The 15,527-nt window shown below is 35.0% G+C and overlaps 1 protein-coding gene across 16 annotated transcripts in view; it reads left to right on the top strand.

Moving 5' to 3' along the window:
• GPHN (gephyrin) overlaps positions 1–15,527 on the top strand; it is a 667,615-nt gene that overhangs the window by 572,325 nt on the left and 79,763 nt on the right. For all 16 annotated transcript variants that reach the window (XM_032179254.3, XM_032179251.2, XM_032753695.2 and 13 more), the window contains one exon: positions 5,397–5,489. In XM_032179254.3, the coding sequence (XP_032035145.1) occupies positions 5,397–5,489 (93 nt within the window). The remainder of the gene's footprint in view (positions 1–5,396; positions 5,490–15,527) is intronic.

The raw sequence follows: 15,527 nt of genomic DNA, 5'->3' as shown, positions 1-15,527 counted from the left end.
TTTTTCTATTCTGGACTTCCAGAGCAGTTTTTACTTTTATTTAAGTTCGATTCTTCTTAAAAACCAAGGGTAAACTGAAAAGAAGTGAAAACAAATGCCACACAAAAACTTAAGCATAATTATTTTTAACATCATTTTTCATAATAGCCAAAAGATGGAAACCTAAATATCCATCAACGAACAAACTGTGGTATATCTGTGGTATATCTTATACAATGAAACATTACATAGCCATAAAAAGAAACGATGTATTTCTGAAAACTACTAAACATTGCTGAAAGAAATAACAGAGTGCAAGAACAGACTAATACACTGATATATTACAATTGAATATATAGTTGACAAAAAATATATACATGAGTAGTATTCAGAGTGGCAATGATCAAGGAGAACTTACTATCTTGAATGAAGTCTTCATATAGATAATGGATGTAGACTGGCAACAAAAAGGAAAATAACAGTCTGGGTTTAGGGAAGCCTTGACCATATGCATGGAGGTGAGCAAGTATATACAGAAACATGACTTGGCTAGAGAGAGGGGTACAGCTTCAAAGAAATGAGATTAGAGATTAGCAAAATATCCTTCTCTATTTTATATCCTCTTTGGTTGAAGCTGGTTGTATTTGATTGATATGACCTTTTTCTCTACTTATCTGATATTTTCTCATAGTCATAATCATTAATGCACTCATTTATTGACTCAGTCATTCAAACAGTTACTGAGTGCCTTTTACATACCAAACACTGTGCTTGATACTAGGGTTACAAAGATGAATGATATATACTGTGACAACAAAGAATTCAAAGCCTGATGCAGAAGTCAACACAATTTCACAAACAGCCACAATACAATATGAAAAGTGTGCAAAAATAGATGGTTACAAATCTTATGCAAATATTAAGAGTAAATATAGTCCCTCCAACCAATTATCTGTTTTATCACCAAAGAAGTTCCGAAAAGACAAATCTCATTGCCTTTCAAGAGACTTAAATTATGCTAATAAATTAACTTGAAGTCATTAGTCTGCTTAAAAATCCCTCATTGGATTCCCATTTTTACAAAATTAGGTTTAAACTCCCTTGATCCTGTTTCATTTGTCTAAAATGCCCGTGTCTCCTACCTGTTTTTGAGTTACCCTTTAAAACTCAGCTCAGGTGTTTATCTCTTCCAGGAAGATTTTCTAGATGTTCCACAAGTTTTTGGTTAGGTGATCTTCTGTATGTCTCCCATATCACCCTGTACATTTTCCTGCCACTGTCTATGTCATACTATCTTGTAATCATCTCTATTTCTCTATCTTTCTCTTTCTCTCATGCACTGTGCTTGTGAATTCCTTGAGGACATCAGCCAAGCCTTATGGGTATTTTTGTCTCCAGTGTCTAGCATATATTAGGTTCCCAGTGTTTGATGAATGGATGAGCAAATCAGTCAGTGAACTTGTTGGCCTTGGTAAGAGACAGAAGACCAAAGAGGTAACATTGAGCTGAACCTTGAAGAATGCATGATACTTACTAGAAGGAGAAAAAGGAAAGAAAGAAAGCATTCCTGTCCAATGCAACATGATATGCAAAAGCACAGACTAGAAAAAGCCCAGAATGTTTAAGATGTGACAAATCATACTTTGTATCAGAAACTGGACATTTGTCAGAAATAAAGGTGAATCGCAGTATAAATATTTCCCACATTGTGCTAAACGATTCTTAAACTAGCAGTGCAGAATTATTATAATAGGATATGTTTATTAATTTTTAGCCTACTAAAGTTTTGGTGGGTTGTAGCATTTTACATTATTCCTTGTCATACATACATTTTTCTCATTTGAGCCTCCTCAGAAACTTGAGGGTTATTTTTTAGTATTTATGTGTATGTTAGAATGGGGAATAAATATTATTGCAAACTACCAGAACAAAGTTTTTAGATTCCAGAATCAAATGTTATCAAATTATTATTGAGTAGATTCTATACCATAGGAACCTTCCAGAATGGAATTGCACAGTAAGATATATGAACAACTCAGGCATTCAAGACAGAAATCAAGTGAGCTGATATTCTTTTATCCAAATTGTCAGTGAGACCTTACTCCACTTTATTCTACTTCCACGTATCTAAATCTTGCAAAAGCAGAAGAAAATCATTATTCCTCTCCTCAGAGTATTCAAATAATTCATTCATGTGCATTTCAAGACACTGTGAGATCTATAATACAGCTGTCAGTATCAACTGTCTTTCAAACTTAGCATATTAAATATAAAGCTGCTGTCTTAGAATATTGGAAGAAAGAGAGCCATGCTGAGCCTGTTTCTTTGGGGCTACTGGCAAGAACTTAGGGTGGAAAAGTGACTATGCTGACTGTTGATTCTTAGGCAAACAGATTTGCAGTTTTTTCTTGTTGGTGATGGTGTCTGTAGTGATAACATATACATAACATACAACTTAACTATTTTAACCATTTTTAAGTGTATGGTTCAATAGCATTAAGCACATTCACATTGTTCTGTAACCATCGCCACCAGCCATGTCTAGAACTCTTTGGTCTTCCCAAACTGAAACTCTATACTCATTAAACACTAACTCTTCTTTCCCTCCTCATCCCAGCACCTGCCACCACCATTCTACTTTCTATCTCTGTGAATTGACTACTCTATGTACCTCATGTAAGTGGAATCATAAAATATTTGTCTTTTTGTGGTCAGCTTATTTCACTTAGCAGAATGTCCTCAAGATTCATCCATGTTGTAGCATAGTCAGAATTTCCTTCCTTTTTAAGGCTAAATAATATTTCTGTATGTATATACCATACTTTGCTTATCCATTCATCTGTCAATGGATACTTGAGTTGCTTCCACCATTGATTATTGTGGATAATGTTGTGAATATGGGTGTACAAATATGTGTTCAAGTCCCAGCTTTTAATGTTTTGGATGTATACCTAGAAATGGAATTGCTGGTTTATATGGTAATTATGTTTAATTTTTTTAACTCGCAACTTTGTAAATGTGAGGGATATAAAGGAAGAGCAGTGGGTAGAGGGAACATGAGTGGTAGTAGTTATTACTATGGTGGTAGTATGGCTGAAAAGTTCTAAAATCTAGTTTTTCCATCTTACCTTAGCCACCTGTGAAATATATTGCTGTGAGTAAGGACTTACTGTATTTAAACGTCTCTTCCAGCCGGGCACGGTGGCTCACGCCTGTAATCTCAGCATTTTGGGAGGCTGAGGCAGGCAGATCATGAGGTCAGGAGTTCGAGACCATCCTGGCTAACACGGTGAAACCCCATCTCTACTAAAAATACAAAAAATTAGCCAGGCATGGTGGCGGGTGCCTGTAGTCCCAGCTACTCAGGAGTCTGAGGCAGGAGAATGGCGTGAACCCGGAAGGCGGAGCTTGCAGTGAGTCGAGATCGCACCACTGCACTCCAACCTGGGTGACAGAGCAAGACTCTGTCTCAAAAAAAAAAAAAAAACTCCCTTCCTTCACCTGTAAAATGAACATAACATTGCTCTACTAGATTTTCATGGGATTAAGGGAGATTATATATGTACTTCATACAATGTTAATAAACATTTACTATATCATTGGGGCTAGCCACCAGAAAAACTCAGCCCTTGTGCTATCTCTGATTATTAACCACTATTAGTGCACTATTCAAAATCCCAGCAAAGTCATTCATGTAGATTCTGAGCTGATGTAGAGCTTACATTTTGATCTACACCCCCCAGTGCCAGGACAAACTACTTCCACATAAGGAACCATCCCATGAGGCTTACTGTGATCCTGGACAAGCACCACTGGGCCCACTACTAGGGACTATATAGTTTCAGTTTCATTTGGGAGTTAATGTTATATATGTGAATACAAACTAGACCCTATGGTCCCACCACTTCCCTAGTCTTACATAGTATGGCCCAAACCTCCAGTATAGCTCCAGAATAGCTTCAACATCCTAGGAGTATCTGAAGCTAAAATCTGCTAAGTTCTCCCTTCCAATTCAAGTGCCAAAAGGGAAGAGTCAATATCACTGTAGAATATAGTGATATTCAGAATAGAAATTTGAAAATCAGATGGTCAGAATATAAATTTAAAAATCTCTCTACACTTACTTCTAGGTCCTAGGATCTGGAAATCAGAGACCCTAGGTGGCTAAGAAGGTCAAAGATAAAAAATACAGACTCACTTATCCAGCTCTGGAAACAATGAAATTTTATAAATTATACAAATACTTCATGTAAATCAAGTCCTATATTACTTGTCTTGGTTTCTTTTCTTCCTTCCTCTTCCGCTTTTTTTAACCTCATTCATTTTTGCTTTCCTTTTTTAAAATTAGCAATAAAGACAGTTTCTGACTAGAGGATTTAAGGAATTGGTTATGATTCCTGAAATTTTTATTCTTGTTGGCACTAGTTCAAATTTCTGAGCCAAAAGTGATTTTCATCCAGAGTAGTCTGAATACTTACTTCACACAAAAGGTTACTAGTGCTCTTCTTATAGGCACTAAATTATTTCAATTAATGAAGCCAAAATCAAAGGCTAAAACTCAAATGGAATGACCGGGACGTTCCTTCCTCTTTTTTTTTAACCTTTCTCTTCTTAAGAAAAAAACAACTTTAGGATTAAAAAATGACGCATTCATTGTAGAAAACATGGAAATTTTTGGAAAAGTAGAGCAAAGCGAATAAAAACCATAAATCTAACATTCTGAAGTAATAAATGCTTTATATTCATGTATGGTCTTTCCTTCTTTTTCTGTTGATATATACACATATATCTTAATACAGTTAAGACTATATGCTGCAGATTTGACTTTGCATGTTGTAAAAATATATATCATAGGAATTTTCCTGTGTCAGTGAATATTCTTCATAAATATTACTTTAGCCTCCATAATATTTTATCTTAAGAATCTATCATTTCTTATTTAAGTACCTATATTGTTGATAGTTTGGTTTCTTTCCATTTTTTCTGTTGTAAGCAACTCTGAAATAAACATATCCAGAAACATTTATCCATTTTCCTAGGATAGATTTCTAGAAGTGGAACTACTAGGCCAGTGGGTATGAAAATGTTTAAAGTTGGCTTTCCTTTTAAAGAAAATAATATTTGGGTTGTTAAAGGATTACTGACACATCAACTGAACACATCTTTGATTACTTTATAGCACCTTATATTCAGATAATCTCTGCAAACATTGCCATGAATTGACTAAGTATAATCTTTTATTTCAGGCACCAGAATGCATCTCTTCTATCTCCTATTTCTTGGGACAGAAATCAGGAGGTCCGACTGAGCCCATTTACAAGCTGTGTCAGACAAGCACTCATGCCCATCTTGTTTATGACTGCCTGCTTACCCATTGCTCTCAATATTTACATTTTCCTTATTTTCTCTTCCTTCAGATGGAATGGGGAGAGTCCTTGCTCAAGATGTATATGCAAAAGACAATTTACCCCCCTTCCCAGCATCAGTAAAAGATGGCTATGCTGTCCGAGGTAAATATTTTGGTTTTCTTAAACATAATCAGACTCACACTGTATTTTTTTTTTTTTTTTTTTTTTTTTTTTTTTTTCAGATTTTTGGCTTAGCCCAAGCACCCAGCAACTGCTAGGTTTATTTCCCCATGCTTGTCAAAATGACTTCATTCACAGATAACCATGTTAATCTGCACCTGTATATTTTCTGGCACAATCTTGATTAAAACTTTTGAGGTAAAGAAAAGTTACATGAAAATTCTCTATTTTAAATTTTTTATTTTTAATATTAGTGGATACATGGTAGGTATATATATTTATGGGGTACATGAGATATTTAGATACAGGCATACAATGCATAATAATCACATCAGGGTAAGTGTGGTATCTGTCACATCAAGTGTTTATCCTTGAAATTCTTGCTTACAAATAAATATATAGGAATAAAATTAAAACACTGTACTTCAATTTATTCTTCTGTTCCTACACATGCCAGGCAGCATACATTCTTGGTGTGAAAGTTTTCCAGATGTTTTCTAGTTGAAAACATCTATATGGTTTAAGAAAAAAGAGCAGATTCCCAACACAAGGATAAAGTTGAGGTGGTCTGTTCTGCTTTCAACTCAAACATCAGTAAAGGGCTTCATGAAAAGCAGACATGAGGGAAACCTCTAATTCTCTAGAAGATGCCATATTTCAAAATTCTGGAGCCCCAGCAGCTCACACAAAGTTGCCTGAGATTGCATAAAGCTTAAAAGCAAATACTAAATAGCATTTTTCTGCCTAAATTCCAATCTAAGAACCCCAAATGTAAATTCTGAATTGCCTAGAAACTGTTGTTGATTTTTTTGGTTTTGTTTTTGTTTTTCCATGTACAACATGATATTTTAAAATATGTAGTACACATTGTAGAATGGCTTAGTTGAGCTAATTAACACATGCATTACCTCACATACTTATTATTATTTTTGTGGTGAGACTTAAAATCTACTCTCTTAGTGATTTTCAAACTATGATACATTGTTATTATGTTATTGGTTATTAATTCAAGGTTGATATCATTGAAGAAACATGTTAAAAAAATTTTTCAGTTTATCAGAGCTGTTAAGCATGCCAATTCCTTTTTAATGGGGTACATGAGATATGGAGTTATGGAGTCTCTTACTTGGTTTTGGTTTTGGTTTTTTTAGCTACATTTAGCCATAAAAATACAGGTTGGGCATCCCTAATTCAAAAATCCAGAATTTGAAGTACTCCAAAATCTGAAATATCTTGCATGTTGACATGGCACCACAAGAAGAAAATTTTATACCTGACCTCATGTGAAGGATCACAGTAAAAACACACTCAAAACTTTGTTTAGAAAAATTATTTGAAACATTGTTTAAAATTACCTACCTTTTAGCTATGTGTATAGGATATATATGAAACATAAATTAATTTTGTGTTTAGACTTGGGTCCCATCCACAAAATATCTCATTATGTATATGCAGATATTCCAAAATCTGAAAAACATCAAAATCCAAAATACTTCTGGTCCCAAGCATTTCATATAAAGGATGATCAACCTGTAATTTCCTTTTTCTTGTAATTAAATACTTCATTAATCTCCCCTGTATTCCATCATCTCTTGGTAGTTATCTTTTTATGTTGGAGATAGCATAGCAAATGGTTAAGGCTACAGGCATTGAGCAAAGCTCGAGTGATCTGGGTTTTAGTACCAGTTCCATCTGTGTAACTTTGAGCAGCTCACTTAAATTTTTTAGCTTCAGTTTTCTCATCTCTAAAATTATGATAATTACAACAATACTTACCCCAGCAGGTTGTTGTAAGAATTTTATTAAAAATTAATTGTAGAAATTAATTAGTCGTAGAAAACCTTAGTAAACTACTTGGCACACATTTTAAAAAAAACCTTGATAATTGTTTTTTAAAATGTTTAATGATAGTAACCATTATTATCACTATTATTATTATAAATACATTTTCTTAAACTGTCTCTGAAAAAGGGCTAACATTTGAATTGCTACTCTCATTTTCTGTGTAAATAAAATGGTAGAGAGATTGAGCTTATGTATTTTCATTTCCACTAATGTATCCTTTCTCAGGAAGATTATCTTGGATTCACTTCACTCAGCTTGATCTCACTAGATTAGAATACTTCTGAAACTGGCAAAGCCAAAACTTAAATACCAAATTCCCAATGGCTCCTATGTTTTTTCTTTCAAATTGATTCCTTCTACAGTGTTGATTAGAATAAATATTATCGAGACAGAAAATTATTTTATTCTTGTGATGGCTTCACTGGCTCTTCTAGTTTCTTTTTTTTTCCCAATGTCATTGTTGGCTTGAAATAGTTTCTTATTGCCCATCTAAAAAGTAAATTCTGTGTTGATCTTACAATTTGTAGCCATACAGGATTACTATAAAATGACAAAGAATTCTTACTTCCAGAGTAGAGCAAACAGCTACAGCAGATGAAACACCAGAGACAAAGAAGTCTGTTTTTATAGTCTTTGTAATATAAAGTGGGAGAGAGTGAGAAAGTAAATTATTTGAGGCAGAATTATTCCCAAATAGAATATTGTTCTATGATTTTTACATGAGCTAGCAGCAGCTCAATTTAAAAAAAAAAAAAAATGGTTGCTGTTAGCTTTTCTTGTTGCCAAAGGGAGCAATTAGCCCCTATGAGCTTTTCTGACCGTGTACAACTCATCAAAAAATTTTTATGTAAAATTACCATTTCGTATCCTATTTATGCTTTTGTTTGAGAGTGTTTTTTTTGTTATTTCACCAAAAAAAAATCAAAAATGGTATCTCACATTATAAACAGTCCAAGAGATTATCTGCCATGAAGCTGATTCACATTGTTTCTTTCTTGCAAAAGGTTGCTAGTTCTCCAAGATATGTAACATATAAAAGCCACATAAGCGATAATCATTTCATAGATGGTTAAATCTCAAAGTAGGAATGGTTAGTATGTCTGTGTATACAATATGAACATCATAATTAAAGAAGCAAAAGTCTTCTGTAGACAAGTGGCATGGTCTTAGAACTATGCTGAATTTTCCAGTTTATACCTCCTCACTTTTGTCTGTAATTCAGGAAGATAAACTCTATGAATCCTAAAAGTTATCTTTACCATATTTAGTAAGTAAGATGATTTTCATTTCTTTAAAGGTAAATGTATTCATTAGCCTCTTTTCTGTTATAAATACCACCCCCAGGCAGTGTTTTGGTAAAGAATATCCTTGAAGCCAATTGTTGTGGCTAAGACCCTCCTTTGAGTACCTCCTTCTCTCTACCCATCTTCCTTTACTCTGGTTCCTTTCTCCCTGCTCCCTTGATTCTCCCTATTTTCTTCTCCTCTGCCTTTACCTTAGGCCTTCCAGTAATAACCAGTGGCACTCGTGGGCATTGCTAACCCTCTAGGTGTAAAGATGTTGCTAACTTGCTCTGGATCACTAAGCATTAGCCAGTATCCTTCAGAAACATGTGGGATAAAACTCCAAACCAGTTGGAGGATCACTTGCTTTAAGGTATGTGAGTTCAAAAATCAAGACAGTAATAAAATGACTAAGGAAATAAGTATAAACAGCTCAAAATAAAACATTAAGAAAGAATAGAATGTAAAGAAGGCAGGAATAAAGTGATGATAATATAAAATAATAGGCAGACCTGTAAACCTAAAACTGCATTCATGTGGGAGTGAATTTGAAAGATAAAAGTAGATAAAATAAAAATGAAAGTGGCATATTTACAAATTTGAATCAATACATTATTTTTATTCTTCACATTTTTGGATTTTGTTTCTCCCTTCACACTGATGAAGCTAATCATCCTCTTGATGCCTTCTCATCCTCCTATATAGATGTAGGTGCCTATTGTCTCACACTTTCTTTGTGGATATGAATAAAGGCAAAAATATCTTAGAACTCCAAGTTCAGCTTTCTTGAAAAAGTTCAATCTGAAAGCTTTATCCCTTCAGAACTTATTTTGGGATCATTTGGAAAAAAGGAATATTTTGAACAAACCAGGAATTATTTTCAGAGTCATAGGTAACATACAGTTCTGAAAAGATATATTAAGAGAAAGTTTTGCCATTTGGGTAGAGAGAATTTAAAAAATTTTTTTTCTTGTTTACATTCTGATTGAAATTACTTATGGAAAATGCAAAAATAATCAAAAAGAACATTTTAAAATTACCCATTAACTTACTCCCTGGCCATTATTAACATTTTGTGCATTTGCCTCACATACAGTGGGTTAGAATACACCAAAAATCAATATGGACAACCCACAGCCATTGCGACTTAGAGCTAGTTCTTATTCTTTCAACAGTAATCATATTTCAGGGCTTTTGTTGTATCCATTTGAATCCTCTTTCGCTACAACTGGTTCTGCAATTCATTTGACAGCCTATTTTGCCCTCTACTATAGGATACTTTCAGTGAAAAAGAGGGCCTTATGATATGGGAGTAATACTCATGTGAACAGATAAATAATTTGGAATAATTTAGTTAATTCCAAAAAGAAAATATTCAAGAAAATAATGCCTTCTTTCCCAGTACTAACAATTAATAGGCATTTTCCCTGGAAGATAATGGTAAAGAATACACGATGCCTTCTTACTCAGGTATCCTGTTCCCACCTCCCTGCGTTCCATAAGAAAAGGTAGCCAGTTTAAAATTCCAAACAATTTACCTAATGTAAGACTTGAGTGTAATTGCAGCAAGTATGAATCCTCTTATTCCAGCTTTGTCACCTTCTCTTGTTACCTTTCCCTACCAACCCCTCCTATGATCTTAACTTTAGTATGCATATAAATACTATTACCCTGTACCCTTCTTGCAGTCTCAGACAGTGTAGTTCTGTAAGCAGAGTAGACAAATTACTATTCCTTCTGCCTTATTTCTCTATCAACTATTTCCTAGGTCCTCTGAAAGTTATGCCATCTCTATGTGCTCTAAGTTGTTCAGCCTTAAAGTGGAAATGATGAGACTCTTTAGTATTGAAAATAAATGACTAGCTATACAGTATTTCAAGAGACTTAAAGAAAGATCACTATGGCTGGAAAATGAAAATGAAGGATAATTCCATGGCAGATGATTTGAAGATTATCGTTTTCTGTGTACACAATGAGTAGTTATCTAGTGGTATCGATTTCATATCAAATAATATAACCAGAAATATTCAAATAAATGTGAACAGAACTAAAAGCGTTTTCTGGACGTTAGAAAAAGGAGGAATAAGAGGGAACAGCTTCAGTGTCTTGCATTAAACATTCATTGTTTACATAATGCATATGCCATTAGGGTTTGGTTTATATTGCTTTTATCACTTCTTTCAAATTAAATTCTACAGTTGCAAAGCAGAAAAGAAATTCATTAGCAGATATGTCAGAATTACAAGGGAAACAATTCTAAATCTGCAGAAGTCCTTCAAATCCATTCATCTTTTCTAATGACGGTCTGTGGTTTACTTTCTTTTTTTTCTTTCCAAGCCCTAGGTTCATGTGCTATCATGCCTCTGCTTCTGCCCTCTCCTACCTGAACTTGTAGAATTCATCTTGAAAAACTGCAACTGTTTTTTAACCTGTTTCTTTCATAGATATGTTTAAATTTATATAGTCACGCACCACATTAGCATTTGAGTCAAAAACAGACTCTTACATGATGGCGGTCCCATGAGATTACAATGGAGCTGAAAAATTCCTATTGCCTAGTGATATTGTAGCCATTGTAAGGTCACATAGTGCAACACATTACCTTTCCTATGGTTAGATATGTTTAGATACACAAATACTTAACATTGTGTTACAGTTGCCTATAGTATTTAGTATTGTAACATGCTGTACAAGTTTGTAGCCCAAGAGCAATAGGCTATACCATGTAGCCTAGTTGTATAATAGGCTATACCATCTAGGTTTGTGTTAGTACACTCTGTGATGATGTTCACACAACAAAATTGCCTAACAATGCATTTCTCAGAATATATCCCCATTGTTAAGTGACTCGACTGTATCAGGAAGTTAGATAGATTGATAATTATTTTTCTGTCTTCATAAGACAAACCTTGGTGTTAATGTAAAATTTGGACCCCTGTAGTTCACTGATTGTTTTATTCCTTAAATTTTCTCTTAGTCTGAATTTGTCTGTATTCAGTTCGATCTTATAGTGCTCTGCTCCTCAAAGAGGGTAATCCATGGACCAGCAGCCTCAGCATCAGCTTGTTAGAATTTAGAATCTCAGGCCCTGCCCCAGCCCTACTAAATTAGAATCTATATATTCACAAGATCTCCAGATGATTTACATGCACATTAACTGTTGAGAAATAAGAGAAATAATAAAAATTACTCCTCTCTTGGTACCAAGAAACTTCTATGTAGTTGGTTGACTGATTCTTCCTTAGCCAGCAATATAGAGCCACATTTACCAACTGGAAAGGTTCAGAGTAGGGTGGAGAACATAGTGCAAGTGAGCACATATTCTCTCCACAACTGGTATACTTTCCCTGATAACAAAGACCTTGCTCCTTAGAATCACTTCAGAGTGCTTTCACATATTGACCTCCCTGGAACTCCCATACTAGGCTTGCCCCAGATGACCTCCCCAGATGACCTCCAGCTACTCCTTACTCAGTTTATTTAGAGGATTATGCAGAACATTGATATGAGCATTTTGAGTTTATGTGCATGTGTGGGGGAACAGGAGAAAAGAGAAGTACTTCCCACCTAAAACTTTTTGAGAAGGCCAACTTCATTTCTTTATTCTTTTAACAAATATTTATTATCAACGATGACCTAGGCACTATGCTAGACAGAATAATGATGTAATCTAAGTTATACAGAATTAATCAAAGCAGTCTTTTTTTTTTTTTTTTTTTTTTTGAGACAGGATCTCACTATGTTGCTCTGGCTAGAGTGTAGTGGTACAATCTCAGCTCACTAAAACCTCCACTCCCCAGCCCCCACCCAGTTCTCAAGCCATCTTTGCACCTCAGCCTCCCAAGTAGCTAGACTACAGGCACACACCACCACAGCTGGCTGTTTTTTGTATTTTTTGTAGAGATGGGGTTTTTCCATGTTGCCCAGGTTGGTCTCAAACTCCTGAGCTGAAGTGATTTGCCCAGTCAAAGCAGTCTTTCTAAACATTCTTAAGATGTTGACTCAAATTTTGAAGGAAACAATATATATGGATCAGCAAAAAGTATATATAACAAATATAAAACTTTGTGTTAGAAAATATTACTTATTTGTTCATTTGTGCATGAATCTTCTAAGAACATTTTTGTAGCCACATTCATTCATCTGCCAACCATTTTGAATACTTAACATATTGAACATTTGTTTAACACCTATTGTACAGCAGCCAGGGATTTGCAAATACTGTGAATACATTTAGAAGCCATAATTGATTTCAGGCTACAATGGGGAAACAAAAGAGGATGCACGCAACTCTTGAGGGGAGAGGAGTCAGATATGACTTCATAGAGAAGATGACACTTGAGCTGAGTCTTAACAGCTAAAAAATCTTTAATCAGAAGGCAAGAATAAGAAAAGGACGCTTTAAGTAGTGGAAGTAGCATATGTCATGGAGCCAAAATATGAGTTATCTTGGTACTCTCAGGGATAGTACTAGCAGTTGATAATAGCTAGAGTATAACATATAAGGAAGACATGAACCAAGGCCTTTGCACATATGTTCTCTTTGTACACAATGATGGAGCACTTCCACTTCATGTCTATCTTTTCCTCTTTCTCCCTCTCCTCCTTTCCCTCCCTATCTCCCTCCCTTTGTCTCCCCCTACCTACATACACACACACACACACCCCTACTTAGCTCTTACTCATTCTTCATATTCAAATCAGAAATCCTTTTATCATGCTTTTCATGACCCTCCAGTGTAGCTCAGGTGCTTTAATTATATACTCTCATAAAATCATGTTTCTTTGCTTTGGAGTGGTTTTCTTAATTTGTACTTACATATTCATTAATGTGATTATTTGATTAATATCTGCCTCTCCTGATGCATCAGTGGCTTTAAGAGTTTTATTTTAACCACACCCATGGGAAGAAATACATTAAATATACATCAAAAGCCAATGATATACATACACATATATAACATAAACAGTACATATAAATATACATACATACACATATATAAACAAAAATAAGTTTTATGAAACAAGAGTCATCCTTACCATATGTGTTGAAATATATTTATCCTTTTCATTAAAAAATTGTTCACAAGTTGATTTTACAGCCTACCTCCATTTGTCATCCAGAGTTTGAAAAACCTTGTAACAGGTTGGCACTGCACTAAAATAGAAGCAGTGTCTACTCTCTCTCCAGCCCTTAATTTAACACTTGGGGCATAAAAGACACTCAGTAGACATTTACTGAATGAATAAAAGAAATAAAGAGCTTCAAAGGTATTGTTTTAAAAGTGTGATTATCCCCATTTTTACCAACAAGAAAACTGAAGGTGAGAGAGGTTGAGTAATTTTGCTGAGAGTCCCTGAAGCTAACAATAAACAGAACCAGGATTCAGAATCAAGTTTTTTTACTCTAAAACAATGCTAATTTCCCCCTTGTGCAGGAAGTAAAAAAAGAGAAAATGGGTCAGGCACGGTGGCTTATGCCTGTAACCGCGGAGGCCGAGGCAGGTGGATCACCTGAGGTCAGGAGTTTGACACCAGCCTGACCAATATGATGAAACTGCGTCTCTACTAAAAAATAAAATAAAATACAAAAATTAGCCGGGCATGGTGGCATACGCCTGTAATCCCAGCTACTCAGGAGGCAGAGACAGGAGAATGGCTTGAACGCGGGAGGCAGAGGTTGCAGTGAGCCGAGATCGCGCCATTGCACTCCAGCCTGAGCAGCAAGGGCAAAACTCCATCTCAAAAAAAAAAAAAAAGGAAAGATTGAGAGAAAATATCTAGGTTGCTATAGGAGGTAGCAAGCTGATAATTATTTATCTAGTAGAGAAACAATTTTAAATAAGTTTATTCACGTTTGAGATGCAGTTAGTGTGGAACTCTGAAAGATAATTGATGTTTTAATTTTCTACAGTAAGAAAATTATCATTTGCTCTGAAAGATGGCAAAAATAAGTGGAGGGATAGATGAAACAAGATTGGTAAAATGTTGGTAATTGTTGAAGCAATGACATCTATGTCTATTGTAAAAACTTTTTTTTTTTTTTTTGAGATGGAGTTTCACTCTTGTTGCCCAGGCTGGAGTGCAATGGCACGATCTCAGCTCACCACAACCTCCGCCTCGCAGGTTCAAGTGATTCTCCTGCCTCAGCCTCCCAAGTAGCTGGGATTACAGGCATGTGCCGCCACACCCGGCTAATTTTGTATTTTTAGTAGAGACGATGTTTCTCCATGTTGGTCAGGCTGGTCTCGAACTCCCGACCTCAGGTGATCTGCCTGCCCTGGCCTCCCAAAGTGCTGGGATGACAGGTGTGAGCCACCACACCCAGCCTGTTGTAAAAACTAGTTAAACTTTAAAAAAAAAATAACCCATGAAAATGGCTTAATAAAATAACATTACAATAAAACTCTTCTATAACACTTTTTACAAGTAAAAACTGAACAATATAACAGGATTCCAAAAAAACACAAGAAAGGCAAGAGTTTATTAACTGAGATAATATCTATAAAGCATAAAATACAACATCTTGTGACAGAAGGGACCCAGTGTTAATTTTTGTCCCTCTTCACATCAGGCTAACCAAAGCCATTTATGCAAAAAAGGGATGACTTCATTATAAATAGTGTTTTATATAAGCCTTTAGAAAAAAGTATCACTTTATAGCCACATAAATGAGCAATTAATCTAATGTCCTTTTGAAAGAGAAAATATCATTATTTATCAGTGTGATTATAAATGTAATCTAAATATTCGTATATAATGTATATATTTTTTGTAGATACGTCCCCAAAACTCTGCTGTTTGCAGATAACATGAAGGTAATAGTCATGATTTTAAAACTTACTAGATAGGCATTTTTGCCCAGTCGTATTGGTCTGAAAGCCACATCATA

This window comes from Hylobates moloch, unplaced genomic scaffold (assembly GCF_009828535.3).
Source record: "Hylobates moloch isolate HMO894 unplaced genomic scaffold, HMol_V3 SCAFFOLD_16, whole genome shotgun sequence".
In the NCBI taxonomy this organism is placed as follows: domain Eukaryota; kingdom Metazoa; phylum Chordata; class Mammalia; order Primates; family Hylobatidae; genus Hylobates; species Hylobates moloch.
The sequence above is the reverse complement of the archived record's forward strand: the minus strand, read 5'-3'. Positions and strand labels throughout refer to the sequence as shown.